The following is a 16,209-nucleotide window of genomic DNA, read 5'->3' as shown; positions in this document are numbered from 1 at the left end:
AAAAGCTTCCATCATCCAGGTTAAGTTTCTGGAAGACTTTATAAGCTCAGAGCTGGATGCACCTCTGAAAGGGTCTAGTGGACTCAGACAGAGCCCTAAATGTATCAAAGCTGTTTTTCAGCCTACATAAAACACATAAACACTGTTATTTTCTTAATAAAATCCATGTTAGGAATTTAGCAACAAAGCCAGGTTCACCTGGCAGACAGAAGCCCTGCCCATCACGCGAATCCGCATCTGTTCTGAAGTGAATCTGACACGCGAATGAAGCGAGTAAACTCAAATGTTCACGCGGCTATTTACTTGCGAATAGCGCGCTTTATCCGCACATTCCATGTCTGGTGTGAACACAGCATTAGAATGCAAGTTAGGTTTAGTTAGATGTAAATATGCATAATTCATTGTAACTACTATGGCAAATGCATGTGTAACTATGTCACCTTAAATGAAAGTGTTACCTGAAAAGAATGGTATTTATTTGAGACTCATTCATTTTCCTTCGGCTTAAAGGCGCAGTACGTAAGTTTGATACCCAGTGGTTGAACTAGTTATTACACTCCTTGATCAAAACAATTGTATGTGCAGGTTGCAAGATTGAGGACAGTAGAGAATGATTTAATTGTGTTCTAAATAAAAGCAACGGCACGCGATAAGAGGAATATTCTCCATATTAAAAGAAGTTTTTGTCCTAACCAACACCTTGAATTGATATTTTAGAAACTGTTTCTATATCCTGCAGCTGAACAACAGAAAACTGACAATGATCACCTCAGATAAACCTCATGCGCTTAATAAAGTATTAAATGCTATGTTAAATGTTAAATTCATTGCCATAGTACTGAAAGCAGCAGCAGATAGTTCACCTCAGATCTTGAAAATAAACCACTTTAAATTAAACTTTAGAACTAAACACATATGAGTGATTCAGCATGTACATTTATTAATGTTAAAGAGAGTTAATATGTATTAATTAAATCATAAACTTTACCATTTTGTGAGTGAGTGCATATTCTGTGCTTCTGAATGGCTGTATTTAAATGTCTGACGTATTTCGACAGGTGCAAACAGACAAATTGCCTATCACTGCGTATCTCGTCATGTAGCGTGTTGATAGGACACAGGGTTACAAAGTGACCTGCTCACCTCATGTTTACGTTGGTAATATTTATATCATTTGCTAATTAATAACCTCATGTGGAAATCTGCGTCTCATTACAGAGTCTGCTAATGTCCACCGGAGTTCTCATTTCGGTGATGAGCGCATGCTTTCGGAGCCTTTCTGAACGAATGAATAAAATACCCTGTTTTCCATTAAGGCAACCCGGGGTGCTGAAATATAATTGGCTAAACAGGCATTGGTCAGGTTAAAATGACCAAAACAAAGACAGACATTCCAGCACGCAACGCACATTTTCAAGCAATCCACATTTCAAGCATCTGACTTCAGCATTGTTTTTCATATAAACAAGAATGTTTACTTGTCAGCATGTTTCTTAAATCTCTGCAAACATATTGTGGTATTTTTATGCTTTAGAAGAGTCAAAAACTTTCATGCAGCACTTTTAAGCTTGGTTCATTTTTTTTGGGTCGAGTGATCAGCGTGACACTTGGCGCCTGCCTTGCACGTAGTCGTACATTCATACTTTTGTGTGCTGTTTGTGTTGCTCTGCAATAATAATTCTAAAACACTAGCTGGCAATATGTTATAATGTTCCTCTGTATCAAGTGTCTTTAACGGTGTTTTGTTTTTTCTGAATGCTACCTTAATGTATAAGTTGCTAACACTCGCTCATTCAGAGGCAGGAACCGGCAGATGTGCAACATCTTTAATCATAGGGTAAACACAACACAAAAGTTTCCATCTAGAGCTCCTTCACGGGACTCAACATATGTAAACACTCGCTCTATTGGGCTCGTGGCTCGTCAGAATCACCTATACTTGTAACAGCTTCCAAGCTGAGAAAACACAGAGCTTGCGCTATGCGTTGTTGCGATGTGTAGTTACATTTTTTAAGAGGTGCGCGTAAGCGTCCGCCACGGCAAGGACTATGCGACTGCGTGAAAGCCACACCAAACCATATGCGTACGCTTAAGACAGAAGTATAAATCAGCCTTTAGTCCCATATTTATCCGGGGTCGCCACAGCAGAATGAACTGCCAACTTATCCAGCATGTTTTACACATCGGATGCCAAACCCAGCTGCAACCCTGTACTGAGAAACATCCATACACACTCAGAACATGCAAACTCCCACACATTAATGACAATTGGCCCAGTCGGGACTCGCATTAGCGACCTTGACGTGAGGTGACAGTGCTAACCACTGAGCCACTGTGTCACCATCAGTAAAAAATTGTTACATGTAATTAACTATAGCATAGTCAATATAGTAAGTGCATGGAACGTGGGTAAATACGGCAACTTAAATGAAAATTTTACATGAAAATAATGCTATTTGCAGACTCACTAAAGATAAAAATAAAAATGTGAAAAGGTTTGAGTGTGATCTTCCAAAATTAAAGCTTTGAATTTAGTGTTAGTTTTGGAATTTACAAGTAAATCAATCCTACACCAAATTAGTTTTCAGCACACTTTATAACTGTGTAAAGTTGTAAATAAAACTGATTGTTTGATTATACTGTCACAAACATTTGCACAAAACTATAACCTCATCAATTGTAAATCTCTTTGAACTAAAGTGTTTGCCAAACAACTAAATGTACGATTGAAGTCAGAATTATTAGCCCCCTGTTTATTTTCCCCCCATTTTCTGTTCATGTTTAAAAACTTTTTTCTAATAAATGATTTATTTTATCTTTGCCATGATGACAGAACATAATATAGCTTTTAAATGTCACTTTAACTGTACAGAAGTGTCTTGAAAAATATATAGTCAAATATTATGTACTGTCATCTTGGCAAAGATAAAAGAAATCAGTTATTAGAAATGAGTTATTAAAACTAATATGATTAGAAATGTATTAAAACATTTCTGTTAAACAGAAATCAGGGGAAAAATATACACAGGACGGCTAATAATTCTGACTTCAACTGTATCATCCTTTGTGTTCAGGTTTTTATCAAGCAGAGGGTGGATAAATGACAAATCATTTTTGGGTGAACTATCCCTTTAACAACACCTCCAAAACCATCTCAAACGATCATCCTGGTGGATGTGGTCACATCTTCACCCAATACTCAAACTACAGGCCCTCCGGGGCTGTTTGCACACCATCCGGCCCACGGCTGTATTGATTCCTCATTAATTACCCCTACACTGGGGCACTTTCAGGTGGAGCGCACATCAATATTGACACCTAACCGCCAGCGCTGTGGAAGCTATCGGCAAAAACATCACACAGAGGCCTTTACTGTCAAAATATGCCCTGGTGTGGAGATGCTGCAGTGAGACGGGGCTTCCAGCGGCATCAAACTGCCAAGAATATTTCACCTAGTCAACAAATCCAGGTCAAATGAAAACCCCCTGCTGGGTCAGTCTGCTGTGGACTCCATGCATAAGCCAGCGCTCAATGGTTTCCTATGCAGAAGTGCATCGGGGTATTTGTGTTGACAACATACAGTGATGTACTTGTTTATAGGAATGATCATCCAAAAATGGAAATTTGCTGGTCATTTACTCAGTCTCAGTTCATCGAATATTCATTCAATCATTCTCCTTCGGCTTAGTCCGTTATTTACCAGGGGTTGCCACAACGAAATCAACCACCAACTATTCGGGCACATGTTTTACGCAGCAAGTGCCCTTCCAGCTGCAACCCAGCACTGGGAAAAACCCAAACACTCACAATCACTTACACTATGGCCAATTTAGTTCATCCAATTCACTTATAGTGCACTGTAGAGAAAACCGGAGCATCCGGCGGAAACCTATGCTAACTTAGGGAGAACATGCAAACATCACATAGAAATGCCACTAGCCCAGCCAGGACTCGATCCAGGGACATTCTTTCTGTGAGGTGACAGTGCTAACCACTGAGTCTCCATGTCGCCTACCATCTAATACATTTTTATATCAAAAAGCATTTTCTAGAAAAGAAAAATTATATACTGACTTGTTTTAAAAAAATAAAATGTCAAAATTAAGTGAGTTTTTCCTTAAAAAAAGCAATAAATACAATAAAAATTATAATCTTGATTTTTGGTTTGGCAAGATTTTGCCTGTTTTAAGGAAAGACTCGCTTAATTTTGACATTATTTCTTAAAACAAGACAAAATTCTTTGCAAGTCTAGAAAATGCTTCTTGATTTAAGATTTTTAGATATTTGGACTGAAAACGAGACAAAAACAAAAAGTATTTTTGCAGTGTATTGACACTCAAAATCAGTGAAAATAACATGTATGTGTCCCTGGACCACATTTTATATTTGATGGGTATATTTCAGAAATAACCAAATATGCATTGCGTGGCAAAAGTTATAGATTTTTCTTTTATGCCAAGATTTTTTTTTTTACTTTTAAGCTTTTGTCTTGTTAAGGCCCAATCCCAATCCTATTTTGTACCCCTACCCTTTCGCCCTTAGGGTTAAAAGGAAGGGCTTCAAAATGTACCCCTAAGAATTGGGACAGCACCTGCACACGTCATCATATGTCCTCGCGATCTCATGCTTCATGTGAGATCGGACGATCACTACTGCTGCAGTTATTTCAGTTGTGCTGATTTTTGGTATTTATCTTCAGGAAATCATTGAAGGCATATATTATGTTATCATAATGATCTAATGTGGCAATAAGATCGTAACTATACTATGCATTTACACAGTGGCCATAGAAGAAATAGGGGAAGGGGACATTTTCTTACCCCTTGGTTTCAAGTGTGGTCCTGAAAAATCTTTGTTCGAAGGGCTATCTACCCCTTTCCCTTTGCCCTACGCCTTCAAGCTAAAAAGAATTTGGACACCCCAACTTCTTGGCGCGCATGAGCAAAACGAAGGGTAGGGATAAGTGGATGGGCTAAGGGGTAGAATTGGGATTGGGTCTTAAATATCTTGTCTTCTTAAAACAAGAAGCTTTTTTTCTAGTAAAGTAAAATATATTGTCTTGTTGTCAGAAATAATAAGTCAAGTTTTCTATTAAAACAAGCAAAATAATCTGGCAATGGGGTAACCAAAAATAACCTGGTTTTAATTTTGAAATAAGATTATTTTGCTTAGATTATTTTGTCTAGAAAATGCTTCATGATTTAAGTACTATTTGATACTTGCACTGGAAACCAGACCAAAACTCAAACCAAGAATAGCATTTTTTTAGCAGTGTAGAACATTAGGTAAAGGTCAAGCTCCATCAAGATGTTTTGTAGATTTCCTGCCGTAAATATATCAAAACTCATTTTTTTTGTTACAAGCATTGGTAAGAAGTTAATTTAGATGAGCTCTAAAGTTTGTGCTTATTGTAAGCAGCTGAGAATAATATCAATATGTTGATGTACTTCCAACAGAAATTAAATATTGAGTAGGAGGCGGGGCTTTCTTTTTGCACATCATTTCCTCATAGCAAACTAACAGTAAGGGGGGCGTGGTTTAGAATATTGTGGCTAAAGCATCAAACTGATGTTATAAGAGAAGGATCGCCCCTTCAAATGCAGAAGCTTATGAGACTTTGATAAAAGATTACCAAAACAAACTTTTATTTTCAGTGGATGACTTGCACATGGTTCACCAAAAGAATTACAATGTGCCCTAGCAAAATAAACATCAAAAATTTGATTTCACACATACTTTAAAAGGCAATTTTCCTAATATTTAGATTTTTTGAGTCCTCTGATTCCAGGTTTTAAAATAGTTGTATATCAACAAAATATTGTCCTATCCTAACAAACCCATTCATCAATGGAATGATTTTAGATGTAGAAATCTCAATCCCCAAACATGAACACTTAAGTTTTCACTTTATCAACATATATGAGAGTGAAAAATGTTTGTTGATTACCTATTATTTCCAAGATGAAGACATGACATGGACATCATTAGATGTTAGCAGTGATTACATAAGCGAAGTAGCGAAAATCAGCATTATTTGTTGTAATCAACTGTAATGCTGCGTTGAGCTCTTTATTTAATACCTGAGAATGTTGTAGAGTGTGCATTGGGTTTTTAATCACTTTACTGGAGGAACAGATCTGTCAAGTTTCTGAAGCCATAGGCGACAAATTTTTTTTGTCATTATTTCTATTGCCCGAAATAAATACCTTACAGGCAAAACAAAATGAGTGCCCGTGGCTCCTGCTGTTCAGAACCATTTGCAGAGGGTGTGAATTTAAGATAATAAAGTTGCAAGAAATGTTCTGTTTTTGCACAGACCATTCATATTGCTTCATACGATCCTTATGTATTGTCAGGAGGCATAAGACTTAATTTAGTTTTGCCTGTATACGTCGTTTTTGACTCTCAAAATGTCAATTTATTTGCACTGTTAGAAACAGCAAGATTTCAGCCTTAAAAAAAAAAAAAGTTTACATCTTGGATTGCCTGAGAGTGATTAAATAAACAGCAAATTTTCATTTTGGGGTGAGCTATCCCTTTAAAATCATTTAAAATGACCATGGTGTTTCCAAAACTGCAGAAAATTAATATCACCACAGCTTCTTACTTAAATTTATGAAAAAGTACTGCAAGTACAGCGGTTCAAATGCATGTCTTGTTATTCTTGTCTCGTTTTCAGAAATAATATGCCAAAATTAAGTAAGTTTTCCCATAAAAAAAGCAATAAAAACAATCTTGGTTTTTGTTTTGATTACTCTGTAAGGCATATTATGAAAATGTACATGGTACTAAATAGTTTTACCATGCTACATTGATAATAAGCAAATTTGATTATAATATTTCTAAGACATTGTGATATTTTTAACTTAACCTAAAATAGAAACCATTGTATTACCCATGGTACATTTCAAATAAAGTTATTCTAGTATTGCACATATTTTGTCAGAAAGGTTCAACCCTTTGCACTTCTAACAAATATATATAGCATCATTATGATCATGTCCATAACACCATATACGCAAACATGGTAATACCCCAGTACTTTCTTGGTTATGGGGCATTTGATTAAAGGCATATAGGAAGGAGTTGTTTCCCATGCCCGTGCGCCTCAATAATGCAGCACAATGAACAGCTGCAGTGCAAAAATAGGAAGAAACGGGCAAAGCGCGCGCGCGAGAGCGGATCAGCTCTTTCATGACGCTGCACTTCGGCCGCTCGCGACCGTATTATTACCTCTAAAGTGCGGATCTCCTGCTGAGTGAGATCGTTGGACGCCGCGCATTTGGTCCGGAGCCCTTGCAAACTGGAGATGGAGATGTCGATCATGTTCTGGATCAGTTCGCACTGGTGTAGCGCGGCCATCGCTGCGCCACCGCCGCCGCTGTCCCTCTGTTCATCAGTCTCCTCCACCATCATCAGCGCCACTCTAACACCATCCATCCCACTGCATCGGGATCGGCGTGGATGGAGAGACGGACGAGCGCAACTACTGATGATAACAACGAGAGCCACATGCACTAATGCAGGCGCATGCCATCGGACTGTCCGAGCGGTGAGATGGAAGAGCTCTGCGCCCGGATCCACAGAGGAGACGCGCCTGAAGGTTTAATCCCAAATCCAAGTGCGCGGTGCTGGAAGCGCGTCGTGCGAGCTGCGCGTTCCGCTGCGAGTCTCTGCTCAGTGTCTGTCAGCTGTGGGGAAACATCGCACGACGCGGTGCGCGCTGGGAAATGAAGTCCGCGCGCACATGTCTGTAGGCTATGCACTGATAAATGGATGGATAGATGGATAGATGAATAGACACACTAAAAAAACGATTGACTGGACTTACTCGATTTAAGCTAAGTGGTTGCAAACAATTTATATGGGCTTAAATTTAAACAAAGTTGAACATTACTAAATTTATTGTTTTCAATTCAGCCCATATAAAATGTTTGCAACCACTTACCTTAAAAAATTAAGTAAATCTAATGAATCATTTTCTTCAGTGCAAACAGACAGACAGACAGACAGACAGACAGACAGACAGACAGACAGACAGACAGACAGACAGACAGATAGATAGATAGATAGATAGATAGATAGATAGATAGATAGATAGATAGATAGATAGATAGATAGATAGATAGATAGATAGATAGATAGATAGATAGATAGATAATTTTCCCTTCGGCTAAGTATTTATTTCAGGGGTCACCACAGCGGAATGAACTGCCAATAATTCCAGCATATGCTTTACGCCACAGGTGTCAAACTCAGTTCCAAAAGGGCAGTTCAGTTTAGTTCCAACCCTAATCAAACACACCTGATCAAACTAATTGAGTCCTTCAGGCTTGTTTGAAACCTAAAGGTAAGTGTGCTAGAGCAGGATTGGAACTAAACTATGCAGGGCTTCGGCCCTCCAGGAATTGAGTTTGACACTCCTGCTTTACGCAGAGAATGCCCTTCCAGCTGCAACCCAGTACTGGGAAACGGCCATATACTCTCATTCTCACACACACACACACACAACCTTCTTGCTGTGAGGCGACAGTGCTAACCACTGAGCTACTGTATCATGCCACCCCATAGATAGATAGATGCAAAATTAGTTTTCAAATATTTCCCAAGTGGTGTGTAATACAGAGGTTACTTGTATTTAGCTTAAGGTGCAGTTTAAAGGCTTAACTAGGTTAATTATTATTATACACTCGCTGGCCACTTTAATAGGTACACCTGACCAACTGCTCGTTAAAGCAAATGTCTAATCAGCCAATTACATGACAGCAACTCAATGCATTTAGGCATGTAAACATGGTCAAGACGGTCTGCTGGAGTTTAAACCGAGCATTAGAATGGGGAAGAAAGGTGATTTAAGTGACTCATGGTTTTTGGTAGTATATTAGTATTTCAGAAACTGCTGATCTACTGGGATTTTCTTGCACACCATCTCTAGGGTTTAAAGAAAATGGTCAGAAAAAGAGAAAATATCCAGTGAGCGGCAGTTTTGTTGGCGCAAATGCCTTGTTGATACCAGAGGTCAGAGGAGAATGGCCAGTCTGGTTTGAGCTGATAGCAAGGTAACAGTAATCACTCGTTACAACCAAGATCTGCAGGAGAGCATCTCTGAATGCACAACACGTCCAACCTTGAGGCGAATGGGCTACAGCAGCAGAAGACCACACCGGGTGCCACTCCTGTCAGCTAAGAACAGGAAACTGAGGCTACAACAAAAACTGAACAATAAAAGATTGTAAAAATGTTGCCTGGTCTGATGAGTCGATTTCTGCTGCGACATTCAGATGGTGGGGTCAGAATTTGGTGTCAACAACATGAAAGCATGGATTCATTCTGCCTTGTATCAACGGTTTAGGCTAGTGGGGGTGGTGTAATGGTGCAATATTTTCTTGGCACACTTTGGGCCCATTAGTACCCATTGAGCATTGTCAACACCACAGCCTACCTGAGTATTGTTGCCGACCATGTTCATCCCTTTATGACCACAGTGTACCCATCTTCTGATGGCTACTTCCAGCAGGAGAACGCGCCATGTCAAAGCGTGAATCATCTAAGACTGGTTTCTTGAACGTGACAGTGAGTTCACTGTACTCAAATGGCCTCCACAGTCACCAGATATCAATCAAATAGAGCACCGTTTGGATGTGGTGGAACAGGAGATTCACATCATGGACAACAAACCTGCTGCAACTGTGTGATGCTATCATGTCAATAAAGATCAAAATCTGATGAATATTTCCAGTGCCTTGTGGAATCTATGCCAAGATGGATTAAGGCAAAAAGGGGTCCAACTCAATACTAGTAAGGTGTACCTAATAAAGTGGCCAGTCAGTTTAGAAAAACAGCCACAATTGTTAACATTTCACTTGAAAAAAAAGAAAAAAAAAAGACAATCAAAACAAATGCAAAACTTGAAGAGATTTCACTCCAAAAACAAAACAAAACGCTAACACAACTGAAACAACCAAGGAATTTTTAAAGTGTCCATTTCCGATATTTCTGTCCTCAATGAATGCTCATCCCAAACACAGACCGTATTGCATATTAGGGTCCAAACGGAAACAAATGAAGAAACTAAACTGATTTCTGCACACAAGCAGGATCATGTTTAATCAGATTTGTTGAGATGCACTGGAGGAGGAGGGTCAGGGTGTTAGAAGGATTTCTCATCTCGCTGAGGGTGTGATGTTCCCTCAATCTGACTGCTGAGTCACTTTCCAAAGCTCACCTCCTCTTCCATCTGCGCTCCATCTCGCTCTCGATCATCCATCTGGCCTCCATCTCTCCATCTGGGAGCTGCATAACACTCGACATCTTCCCCAACACATTGCATGCACACACACTCCACAGCACTGCTCGAGGACACAAATTATGTTACTCTATCCTGCTTTTATTGCATTCGTGATCAAATAAATGCAGTCTTAACTGCAATAAATGTAAAAATTAACAAATCTTAAAGTCAGCATTAAATTAAAAATGTAAAATGTTTATTTTACTAGCTTACATTCACTGTAAAAAATGACTAGTTACTGTGTTTTTATGGAGTAAACCCATTGTAACTTGGAAGTGTTAAGTTGACTTAACTTAATTATTCTAATTATGCAGTAAGTTTTTAAAGTAAAGTCAACGAATCACTTTAATAGCAACAGGTTTACTCACATTTTTATGTCAATTAATTGGTTTAATAGAAACAGGTTTACTCACGTTTTAAGTCAACTAATCGCTTTAATAGCAACAGGTTTAGTCACGTTTTTAAGTCAACTAATCGCTTTAATAGCAACAGGTTTACTCGCGTTTTTAAGCAAAGTCAACTACTCATTTCAAGAGCATCAGGTTTACTTAAATTTTTAATAAAGTCAACTAATCACTTTAATAGCAACAGGTTAACTTACATTTAAGTCAACTAATCGCTTTAATAGCAACAGGTTAACTCACATTTAAGTCAACTAATCGCTTTAATAGCAACAGGTTAACTCACATTTAAGTCAACTAATCGCTTTAATAGCAACAGGTTAACTCACATTTAAGTCAACTAATCGCTTTAATGGCAACAGGTTAACTCACATTTAATTCAACTAATCGCTTTAATAGCAACAGGTTTACTCGTGTTTTTAAGCAAAGTCAACTACTCATTTCAAAACCATCAGGTTAACTTACATTTTTAATAAAGTCAACTAATCGCTTTAATAGTAACAGGTTTACTCAAGTTTTTAAGTCAACTAATCGCTTTAATAGCAACAGGTTAACTCACATTTAAGTCAACTAATCGCTTTAATGGCAACAGGTTAACTCACATTTAATTCAACTAATCGCTTTAATAGCAACAGGTTAACTCACATTTAATTCAACTAATCGCTTTAATAGCAACAGGTTAACTCACATTTAAGTCAACTAATCGCTTTAATGGCAACAGGTTAACTCACATTTAAGTCAACTAATAGCTTTAATGGCAACAGGTTAACTCACATTTAAGTCAACTAATCGCTTTAATAGCAACAGGTTAACTCACATTTAAGTCAACTAATCGCTTTAATAGCAACAGGTTAACTCACATTTAAGTCAACTAATAGCTTTAATGGCAACAGGTTAACTCACATTTAAGTCAACTAATCGCTTTAATGGCAACAGGTTAACTCACATTTAAGTCAACTAATAGCTTTAATGGCAACAGGTTAACTCACATTTAAGTCAACTAATAGCTTTAATGGCAACAGGTTAACTCACATTTAAGTCAACTAATCGCTTTAATAGCAACAGGTTAACTCACATTTAAGTCAACTAATCGCTTTAATAGCAACAGGTTAACTCACATTTAAGTCAACTAATCGCTTTAATAGCAACAGGTTAACTCACATTTAAGTCAACTAATAGCTTTAATAGCAACAGGTTAACTCACATTTAAGTCAACTAATAGCTTTAATGGCAACAGGTTAACTCACATTTAAGTCAACTAATCGCTTTAATGGCAACAGGTTAACTCACATTTAAGTCAACTAATAGCTTTAATGGCAACAGGTTAACTCACATTTAAGTCAACTAATAGCTTTAATGGCAACAGGTTAACTCACATTTAAGTCAACTAATCGCTTTAATGGCAACAGGTTAACTCACATTTAAGTCAACTAATAGCTTTAATAGCAACAGGTTAACTCACATTTAAGTCAACTAATAGCTTTAATGGCAACAGGTTAACTCACATTTAAGTCAACTAATCGCTTTAATGGCAACAGGTTAACTCACATTTAAGTCAACTAATAGCTTTAATGGCAACAGGTTAACTCACATTTAAGTCAACTAATAGCTTTAATGGCAACAGGTTAACTCACATTTAAGTCAACTAATCGCTTTAATGGCAACAGGTTAACTCACATTTAAGTCAACTAATAGCTTTAATGGCAACAGGTTAACTCACATTTAAGTCAACTAATCGCTTTAATGGCAACAGGTTAACTCACATTTAATTCAACTAATCGCTTTAATAGCAACAGGTTAACTCACATTTAAGTCAACTAATCGCTTTAATGGCAACAGGTTAACTCACATTTAAGTCAACTAATCGCTTTAATAGCAACAGGTTAACTCACATTTAAGTCAACTAATGGCTTTAATAGCAACAGGTTAACTCACATTTAAGTCAACTAATCGCTTTAATAGCAACAGGTTAACTCACATTTAAGTCAACTAATCGCTTTAATAGCAACAGGTTAACTCACATTTAAGTCAACTAATCGCTTTAATGGCAACAGGTTAACTCACATTTAAGTCAACTAATGGCTTTAATAGCAACAGGTTAACTCACATTTAAGTCAACTAATCGCTTTAATAGCAACAGGTTAACTCACATTTAAGTCAACTAATCGCTTTAATAGCAACAGGTTAACTCACATTTAAGTCAACTAATGGCTTTAATAGCAACAGGTTAACTCACATTTAAGTCAACTAATGGCTTTAATAGCAACAGGTTAACTCACATTTAAGTCAACTAATCACTTTAATAGCAACAGGTTAACTCACATTTAAGTCAACTAATCGCTTTAATAGCAACAGGTTAACTCACATTTAAGTCAACTAATCGCTTTAATAGCAACAGGTTTACTTGTGTTTTTAAGCAAAGTCAACTACTCATTTCAAAACCATCAGGTTAACTTACATTTTTAATAAAGTCAACTAATCGCTTTAATAGTAACAGGTTTACTCAAGTTTTTAAGTCAACTAATCGCTTTAATAGCAACAGGTTTACTCACGATTATACAATAAAAGTCAACTAATCACTTAAAAAAGCATCAGGTTTACTCACGTTTTTAATGTAAAAGTCAACTAATCACAAAGCAACAGGTTTACTTAATTTTTTTAAGTAAAGTCGACAAATCACTCTTTTTACAATGTTGTTTCTCTTAAGGTGAACAATTAATTCATGCAATCTATGTTATCAACTGGGGGAAAAGCTGTTTTTTTTTTTTTTTACTAATCTTTAATTAAAACTTCACCATGTTTAGCCACAACCCTCCAACCATTGTTCATTCATTTACCCCTGGCTTAGTCCCTTTATTCAATCAGCGGAATGAACCGCCAACTTATACAGCATATGTTTTACACAGCGGATGCCCTTCCAGCTGCAACCCAGTACTGGGAAACATCCATACACATTCATTCACACACATACACTACGGCCAATTTAGTTTATTTAATTCACATATAGTGCATGTCTTTGGACTGTGGGGGAAACCGGAGCACCCACAGAAAACCCACACCAACAGAAGGAGAACATGCAAACTCCACAAAGAAATGGCAACAAAATAAAACCCCAACCCTACTAAGCCAACTGACCCAGCCGGGACCCGAACCAGCAACTTTCTTGCTATGAGGCAACAGTGCTAACCACTGAGCCACCATGTTGTCCCCCTCCATCCATTGCTGCAAATGAAGTTGGAGATACATCAGCATACTGAAATAAAAGATTGCAGGAACTTCAGGTTCATCTGGACTAATGTTTACAAATGCTTGTTTATTTTTATTTATATTTTAGTTAGAAATGTTATGTGCTTCTGTAATTTAACTTTTTAGCTTTGATCACTTATTTCATTTAGTTTTAGTGCTTCTAACTGTTACCAAAGCATTTGTTTAGAATATTATAATATATTATTCGATGTATTATTGTTATATTTCATTTTTATAAATAATATTTTTATTTTAATAATTTTATTTATTTTTTTAATATTAATATTTAGGTGGACTTTAATGTTTCCAGACTTCATTTAATTTTTATTTGGAAATGTTGTTACGTGCTTCTAATGATTTATTTTGCTTTTGATTATGACAGACTCCTATAATGGACTGCTTGAAAATATTCAGTTTTCTTGGATTTACGGGATTTATTAGACATGGGTTGGAGTAAAATGTTCATATTTGTTTTTTTTACTTAAAGATAGCAAATTTTCCTAATTAAAAAAAAAATCACTTAGAGAGAAAATTATAGGTCAGGTCAGAATAACAAATTATTTATTTGTTGTGACGTGAAAATCAGGTTCATTCCTTCTAATATTGCTTTGCAAACATTATTCATCTAATTATTACGATCTCAAAATCCTAATTAATAAGGGTAAATCAAAGCAATGAAAAAGAAATTAAATATGAAATCCAAATAACTAGAATGATATGATCTATCTACTGTATAATATTTCACATTATCAACTCTTATTTCAAGATTACAGCATAATCTGTAATCTGTCTGGGTCAGTTAATAGTCTGGAGCTCCACTATTCAGGTGTTCATCAGACCTGATAGATTTAAACAAATTTTGCAGGAAAAGCACCGATATACATGAGGTACGTGCCTGTTTTCTCATCTCGCATCCAGCAGACTGACTCGCATCATTTATTATGATGTAACAGGGTTACATTTATTCATTTAGCAAGTGATTTTATCAAAAGCTACTTAGAAATGGGGACAAATGCAAGTAATATCATAATGGAGTCAGAGGAGCACGACAATGCAAATTTAAAAGAGGAAGTTCAGACAGAAATTATAATTACTCATCCTTGTGTCAGTTTTTATTATTATTGTACTTTTTAGTTACAATATTTGCAATATATTAGCTAATATTTAGAGCACTGGCTGGTGTCAGACTCCTTGTGCAGACAATAACGTCACTATAATTACAATTTATGACAAAAATAATGTTTGGAAATGTAAACTGATATTTCAAACTGACATGCTACAGAAAAATATAGAAATATTCAACTTTAAAGCGTTTTTAAAGGCCTAGGACTTTTGCACAGGATTATATATATATATGTATATATATATATATATATATATATATATATATGTATATATATATATATATATATATATATATATATATATATATATATATATATATATATATATATATATATATATAAAGGCTGCACGAAAAAAACATGACATTGCAATATTTTATTTTTTGTGATTTTTCCATACACACTTATACACACATACATTACGGTCAATTTTATTATACCTGTTCGCTTGCCTTTAAACTTGTGGGGGAAACCTGAGCACCCGGAGGTAACCTACACGAACACGGGGAGAACATGCAAACTCCATACAGAAATGCCATCTGACCCAGCCGAGGCTCGACCCAGCGACTTCATTACTGTGCGACAACAGCACTACCCAGTGCGCCACCATGTCACCAATTTTTAAATTGTACTTTTTTACAACAGAGGCTAAAAAAATTTGGAAGCTCTACATTATTATCATCATCATGTGTAATTTTTTAGTATTACTTAAGTGACAGGAAAATTGAATGTGCTGGCCAGTTTGTTACGTACCTAATAAATGACAAAGGGCTAATTATTTAGCCCTAATAGGCAGCTTTAAATTTAAAACTTTAAACAGATTCCTTAATTACCTAATGATATATAACAAAAATAATACATATACATTTCCATATTATTTAATTCTAAATCTTAAGGAAATGTTTTTGATACATCAAAAAGTGTGGTTGTGATGACCAGTGACCAAACAGTGCTTAAAATGTCACTAAAATAAAATATGTTAACGATAAATACTTTGTAGTTAAAGAGAAAATAAGGTGGGTAACTGTGAAAAGGTACACTTTTTGAGGAAAATTTGGAGGAATACATATAAATCTAATTTACAAACCTTACGTACAATGCAAACCTTGCATACAACGCAGAAAAAAAGTAATTAGACTGATGGAAAATG

At 36.4% G+C, this 16,209-nt stretch overlaps 2 protein-coding genes across 7 annotated transcripts in view; both read right to left on the bottom strand.

The window, feature by feature from the left end:
• The window catches only part of cuedc1a (CUE domain containing 1a), a 529,149-nt gene that overhangs the window by 475,900 nt on the left and 37,040 nt on the right, over window positions 1–16,209 (bottom strand). The window lies entirely within an intron of this gene.
• The window catches only part of ksr1a (kinase suppressor of ras 1a), an 85,833-nt gene that overhangs the window by 68,058 nt on the left and 1,566 nt on the right, over window positions 1–16,209 (bottom strand). For 2 of the 6 annotated variants that reach the window (XM_087271191.1, XM_087271190.1), the window contains exon 1: window positions 7,234–7,678. The exons of the other annotated variants lie outside the window; for them this stretch is intronic. In XM_087271191.1, coding sequence (XP_087127317.1) covers window positions 7,234–7,440 — 207 coding nt within the window. In that variant the 5' untranslated portion in view covers window positions 7,441–7,678. Of the gene's footprint in view, window positions 1–7,233; window positions 7,679–16,209 lie in introns of those variants that run through there. 6 annotated transcript variants of the gene reach the window in all.

Source organism: Danio rerio, chromosome 10, assembly GCF_052040795.2.
Source record: "Danio rerio strain M-AB ecotype USA chromosome 10, GRCz13ab, whole genome shotgun sequence".
NCBI lineage: Eukaryota > Metazoa > Chordata > Actinopteri > Cypriniformes > Danionidae > Danio > Danio rerio.
The sequence above is the reverse complement of the archived record's forward strand: the minus strand, read 5'-3'. Positions and strand labels throughout refer to the sequence as shown.